Source organism: Microtus ochrogaster, chromosome 5 (assembly GCF_000317375.1).
Source record: "Microtus ochrogaster isolate Prairie Vole_2 chromosome 5, MicOch1.0, whole genome shotgun sequence".
Taxonomy (NCBI): domain Eukaryota; kingdom Metazoa; phylum Chordata; class Mammalia; order Rodentia; family Cricetidae; genus Microtus; species Microtus ochrogaster.
The window spans coordinates 92,021,924-92,028,470 of NC_022012.1; the positions used below are offsets into that span (position 1 = coordinate 92,021,924).

The 6,547-nt window shown below is 44.7% G+C and overlaps 1 protein-coding gene across 1 annotated transcript in view; it reads right to left on the reverse strand.

The window, feature by feature from the left end:
* The window catches only part of Scn11a (sodium voltage-gated channel alpha subunit 11), a 72,305-nt gene that overhangs the window by 59,763 nt on the left and 5,995 nt on the right, over nucleotides 1–6,547 (reverse strand). Inside the window, exons 3-5 of the mRNA XM_005348214.1 lie at nucleotides 4,834–4,926; nucleotides 2,278–2,406; nucleotides 1,417–1,511 (exon numbers count right to left, since the gene is read on the reverse strand). Coding sequence (XP_005348271.1) covers nucleotides 1,417–1,511; nucleotides 2,278–2,406; nucleotides 4,834–4,926 — 317 coding nt within the window. The remainder of the gene's footprint in view (nucleotides 1–1,416; nucleotides 1,512–2,277; nucleotides 2,407–4,833; nucleotides 4,927–6,547) is intronic.

Genomic DNA, 6,547 nt, shown 5'->3' on the forward strand with positions numbered 1-6,547 from the left:
AGAGAGAGAAATGAGGGACGAACAATTCCTGACACAGGTAGGCAATGACACTCAGGAAAAGATGTCGAGGGCTCGGGAGACAGCTCCAAGAACAGCAGCAAAGGAACAACCAACAAAGCAGTAAGGCAGCTCACAGCCTGGGAGCAGCCCTTTGCCTGCAGCACAACTGCACAGGAGCAGTATGAAGAAGCAAAGAACTCAAAAAATTAAGCACTAATAAAACGATCCAGTAACTAAGTGGGCAAATGAATTAAACAAGAAATTTTAAATTAAATTAAGTATATTTTAATTTCTCAACCCATACTTTAAAAAATAGCAGTCATGGAATGATTTAATACAGTCTTAAACTGAAGAAGAAATAGAAAATTTTCAGGTTATCAAGCTCCCATTTCTCAAAACAAGCTGCTCTTTAAAATCACATTTTCTGAGTGGGTCACCGAGAGAAGTGCTTTTGGCTGTGTCTGATTCCAGTCATGCTAATAGTCCAAGGAATTAAAAAGAAATCCCAGTGCCCACAACGGCCACCTCAGAGGAGTTACACATGCTGTATTCTTCTGGTTGAGTGGTTCCTACCACTCCAAGAACAAATGGCCAGTTTGTGTACAGAAGAATGCTCAGCATCCTTAACCATAAGGGAGCTGCAAGCTAAAAACTCACGGAGAGAAGGATACTTTCTTGAGGGGTTATGAGAGTGTCAGGGTATGAGTCACCAGCTGGAGGCTTTACTTCCAATTACTGCTACTGGAGGGAGGGAGGAAGAGAAGAAGTCTAGAAGGAGAGACGGGATGGTGGGAGGAAGAGAAAAAATGGGGAGAGGGAGAAAGGAGGAGCAGGGGAAGGAGTGAGAGGGGCTGGCAAGAACGCGGGTGGAGGGAGAAGGTATCTCTGTACATTACTGGTGGGGTTATAAATCAATCAATGCAGATGCTATAAAAATCAACATGGCCCCTCAAAGACTAAACGTAGAGCCACCAGAGGACATTGTTATACCAATCCTGGGTGTATGATCTCCAACGTCAGCATGCAGTAGAGATGTCTGCACACCCATGTATATGGTGGTGTCACTCACAATAGCAAAACCAGATAGATGGCTGTGAACCCCCCCAATGGGGTGTGGCCGTGAACCCACCCAATGGGGTGTGGCCGTGAATCCACCCAATGGGGTGTGGCCATGAACCCACCCAATTGGGTGTGGCTGTGAACCCACCCAATGGGGTGTGGCTGTGAACCACCCAATGGGGTGTGGCTGTGAACCACCCAATGGGGTGTGGCTGTGAACCACCAATGGGGATGGTTCTTCTGAAAAATCAAAAAGAGCTCCCAGGCATGGAGCCCATCTCTCCAGCCCCCATTTGGAAATGTCTTATTAATGTCAGGGAACATTTTAGCTCCGAGTCAGTCTTGGAAGGGGCTCACCTGAGACGACAGAGATTGCTTTCAGAGCTCTGAACACTCGGAAGGTACGGAGAGCCGACAGATTGACTTTGGTACCTGGAAAACAAGTTGCGATCCTAGGAGACAAAAGACAGGGAGAGCCCAGGTTGTTGGTGCAGCTCCTACATCACGATTCCAAGAGGCCAGGGATTGGCAGCAGCTTTCTCCCATCTCTGTCCATCTTAGCTGTGAGACAGGCTCTCTCACTGAGGGCTTACTGGTTAGGCTGGACTAGCTGATGGACAAGCCCCAGGGGTCTATCTGCCTCATTGAACTGGTGTTTACAGGCACATGCGGCCACAACCAGCTGCTTTCATGGGGGAGCACAGAAAGGACTTTTCCGACTGAGCCATCCTCCCTGCTCTGGAGCCCATGCTCTTAATCACTTGGTCGTGCTGTCAACAGCCAGGAGCACATAAATGGTGATCTTCAAATGTGAAACAGATGAATAGCACTGCCTCTAATGACTTCCGCCACTGAAATGGGGAAAACATAGGCAAATGCTAACCTCATTGTGTTATAATATAACCTGTTATGTGCCAGGGAGTGAAATAAGTTATATTGTGTTTTGTTCTTACAATCCTGTACTTACAGATCCTGGCTTGTAAGAAGCCACAGTTGGTCAGTGAATGAGTGAGAACTCGAGAGATGGGTGTGTGCTGGGAGGCCTCTGACCGGAGTCTGCCTGGTGTTGTTCAGGATCAACCAGTGCTACACCAAGAGATCCCGGCAACCTCAGGTCACCTTGGCCATTCTTGTGAATCTGCACAGAGCTCCAGAGGAAGCAAAGGGACCTTGCTCCCACCCCAAGTGTCTCCCACAAAAATCTTCTAACACTCTTACGCTGTTCCAATGACAATGAAATCCAGCCAGTTCCACGGGTCTCGGAGGAAGGAAAATTCATCCAGGATGAAGCCTCTTGCCAATATTTTAATCACAGCCTCTAAAATGTAAATCCCAGTGAAGATGTATCTACAAAACAAATTGTTCATAAAAAGAAGGGATGCGATCAGTGAGGAGGAAAGAAAGGACCCACTTGGGATGTGGCTCAGCAGGCGGGGTGATTACCTAGCCATGTATGAAGTCCTGTGTTCGACCCCCAGACCCACATAAACCAGGCTTGCTGTGCATAGCTGTAGTCCCAGCACTGGTGGGATGAGACCGAAACAGGAGGGTCAGAGGGGCTGGAGGGAAGCCCAGTGGTTAAGAGCACTGTTTGCTCTTCCAGAGGAACAGAGTTCTGTTCTCAGCAGCCACTTGGAGTCTGACAGCTGTCTATAACTCTAATTCTAGGGGATACAATGCCCTCTTCTGGCTTCCATGTGGCATACAGACATACATGCAAGCAAAACACACATACACATAAAATATATAAATAAAAATAAAATACCCTAGATGCAGAAAAACAAGAGTTGAAGGTAAAGGATAGAAAATTATATACAGCACAAAGACTGTTAAGAAAGGTGAATTAGCCATGCCCAGTGTAAAGAAACTTTAAAAAAAAAATTCACATAATCTCACTGTGTGACCAAGACTGGTCCTTCTGCCTCTGCAGAACTTCTCCCGAGTCCTGGGATGAGAAACAAGCTCTGTCAGGCCCCATCCCATATAGAAAAGTGTTTTTAAAGATTTATTTTTATTTTATTCATGTGTATGTGTGCATGCATATGTGTGGGCACGTGCACATGAATGCGGATGCACCCAGAGGCCTGAAGAGTGATCAGCCCCCCCCCCAGAGCTGGAGCTGTGTATAGTTGTGATCTCTCTGATGTGGGTGCTGGGATCTGAACCTACTCTTCCTCAGAAGCAGAGTGCGCGTAACCACTCAACTTTCTCTACAGTTCCCAAGAAATATATGTATTTTAAACACATTTTTTTTTTCAGATCAAGTCTCCATATGTAGTCCAGGCTTCCCTCCAATATGTGAGTGTCCTGCTCTGCCTCCTGGGTGCCAGTACCACAAGCTTCTGTCACTGTTGCCTGACTAAAAAGGGAAGCATGCTGACCACAGGAAAATGTGAATTTACACCGTGATTTGATTGTTTCCTATGCTGATGGTGGCAGAATGAACTGACACAAATTTTTCAGAAAATATTGCCAGCATATGACTATGTATTTGAATACATTATAATGTATATTTGATTCAAGAAAGCTATTTCTAATCATCTATCCTGAAAATAACAATAATCTAAAAGTATTTTTTTTTACAAAAAGATGGCTGGGAAGATGCTAAAATACTAGAGCTTTTGAATGATTATAGTTTACCAAGTAAAATATCATATAGCCACCAAAATAAATCCTTACAATGGGTCCTTTCTTTGTGGGCACAAAGAAAATAATTTAAAATCTACAGACAAAAATGCATGTGTTTGGAGGTGAGGCATATGATCTAAATATATTCATGTATGAAATTACCAAAGAATAAATAATGAAAGCTTATGTGTATTGTTTGTTACAAATTTTTTATGTTAGAAATATTTTTAATTCTTCTAAAGCCAATTGGTTTGGTTTTTTTTAATCTACAAAAATAAAATTGAGCCTGCCACCATTGATGCTTGGGAAGTAAGACCCACACTGCCACCCCAATTCCAATTTAAGACCGTCATTCTTAAAAGAAAGAATACATTGTTTTAAAATAAGAGTCTCACTGTAGCCCAGGCTGGCCTTAACTTCAATATATATCTGAGGATGGTCTTGAACTTCTGATCTTCCAGTCTTACCTCCCAAGTGCTGAGATCATATGAGCTGGGAGTAAACATACCTCCACCATACTGAGAGGCTGAGAGAGGTGGAACCAGCATCCAAGGCCACAGCAGCCACACCGCTTACCATTAAAAAAAAAAAAACCCACTGCTCCTTGCCAGAAAAGGGTTTGTGTTTCAGCTATACAATAGGACAGATTCAGACGTAAAAGACCTCTAAATGAGACACAGTGTGTTTTAAAAATGTACATGGGCTCAGGAAGCAGAGAAAAAAAGTACAAACAGTCGTAGATTGAAGGAGTAAAGATAATAAAATAAATATTAAAAAGTAATAGAGTTTTTAAAAAGCCACATAAAGATGGAAAACACAAAGATTCTGGATTGCATATACATTGTGTTTTCTTTGAATTTTTTGACTGTGAATGCCCTAACTACAGAGAGACATTTCACTGTAGGGGCTGGTAAGCTATACCAACATGTATATTTTAAAGGGACCTTGACTTTAAAATTTGAGTCTAATTTGGAGAAGAGGTTCTGTTTTGGTTTATGTCATGCTGGGCATGGACCCAAGAGCTTAGTGGTTTTGCAGCAAACACTCTACAACTGAACCACACCCCCAAGCCCTCAGCTAGACTTTAAAAAAAGAAAAAGAAAAAGAAAAAACTTTAGGGTATGTGGGTGCAGGGACAGAACTCACTCAGAAATTCCCGTGTCTGAAATTCTGTCCCCAAAATTGGCCATGAACATACAGTTGACGACCACCGTGCAGATGATAAACACGCTGAAGAGTGTGATGCGTCCTGATTAAGGCACATACCGTGTTGGATGATCCTGACCATGTGATGGTGATGGGGACCTCTGAGCTGCATGCATGCAAGTGCATCTAGTCTCTGTGAGAGAAGACGCCAAACAATGCAGGCCTCTCCCCACCTCTGGAGAAGATTCCCTGCCAAACAGCAGCCTCCTCATCTGGTAGGCTACCCTCTCCTTCCACAGATCTGGCTGATAGAGATGAAAAAATAATAATCTGGCCCTAAATTGGGGATGCATGTAGCTCAATTGTTTGAGTCCTTATCCAGCTTGCACAAGGCCCTGGCCTCGGTCCCCAGCATTGCATGAACCAGGCACAGCGGCTCACACCTGTAATCCCAGCAGTATCAGTAATACAACGCCACCCTTGGGTCACAGAGAGTTTGAGGCCAGCTTGGCTACATGAGCGTCTGATGCCATGTGTTCTAGGGACTCCCTCACAGAGAGGACTCAGGTTCACTTAGCTGGGACTGCAGCCTTGCTTGATACATCCTCATCCCATCTCCTACAGTGCTGGAGGGTAAAGCCCAGAATGTTCTGCATGCTAAGCAAGCAAGCACTCTGTCCTGAGTACATTCCCAGCCTGCTCAGTGCTAAGTAGGTACTCTACCCTGAGTACACTCCCAGCCTGCTCAGTGCTAAGCAAGCTCTCTGTCCCCTCCCCAATACACTCCCAGCCTTCTTAGCCCTTCCTCTTTGCTAGCCTGCTTCCTTTCTTCCCTCTCTAGAGAGTTCTTCTCTGCTAAATCACTTAAATAAGAGTCCCTGCCACAAACTCTGTTTCCAGGGGACCAGCGTAAACACTTATTATCATTCGTAGCCGTATGCCTCTGTGTTCTGATGCATGTTGGCCTTCCCTCTCACGACTTAGCCTCTTACCAACCTCCACACACGCAGAATGCGTGATAATCCCCATATGTATTTGCCCCTTAAATCGGTGGCTACTAGTTCTGCATCTTAAGAGCCTAGAAGATCATATGTGTCTATGAACTGAGCCATGGCTGGCTTCATGGGGTGAGAAATGGGGTTGAATGGCCAGCATAACCCCCCCTAGGAGATAGAGGCCTCTCAATACACTGTTTTTGCCAGAGAGAAATACAGGCTTAGCCTTGCTAGAGGTATCTGCTATTTGTGTGTGCACAAGTATGTGGAGTGTGTGTGTATAATGTATGTGTGTGTGATGTGTATGTATGTGTGTGCAGTTCAAATGTTGACAGGATGAGACATGTGCACAGGTGCACATCGGTGCTGACTTCAGGCATCTTCCTCAATAACTCCCCATCTTATATACTGAAGGAAGGTTTATCAATTGAACCCAGAGCTCACCCATTCAGCTAGTGTAGCTACATGTGTCGCTCTGGGGAACCCAAAGCTGGGATAACAAGCAGGTTATCATAGGTGCCCAGCACTGATGCAAGTGTTGCTGCGAATCTGAATCCTGGTCCTCACACTCATGTAGCAAATGCTTGACCAGCTAGGCCGTCTCCGCAGCCTGTAGGGGGCACTAAACCATCTCCCCAGCCTGAGGTAGAGTCCTTTAGAAAGAAAGAAAGAAAGAAAGAAAGAAAGAAAGAAAGAAAGAAAGAAAGAAAGAAAGAAAG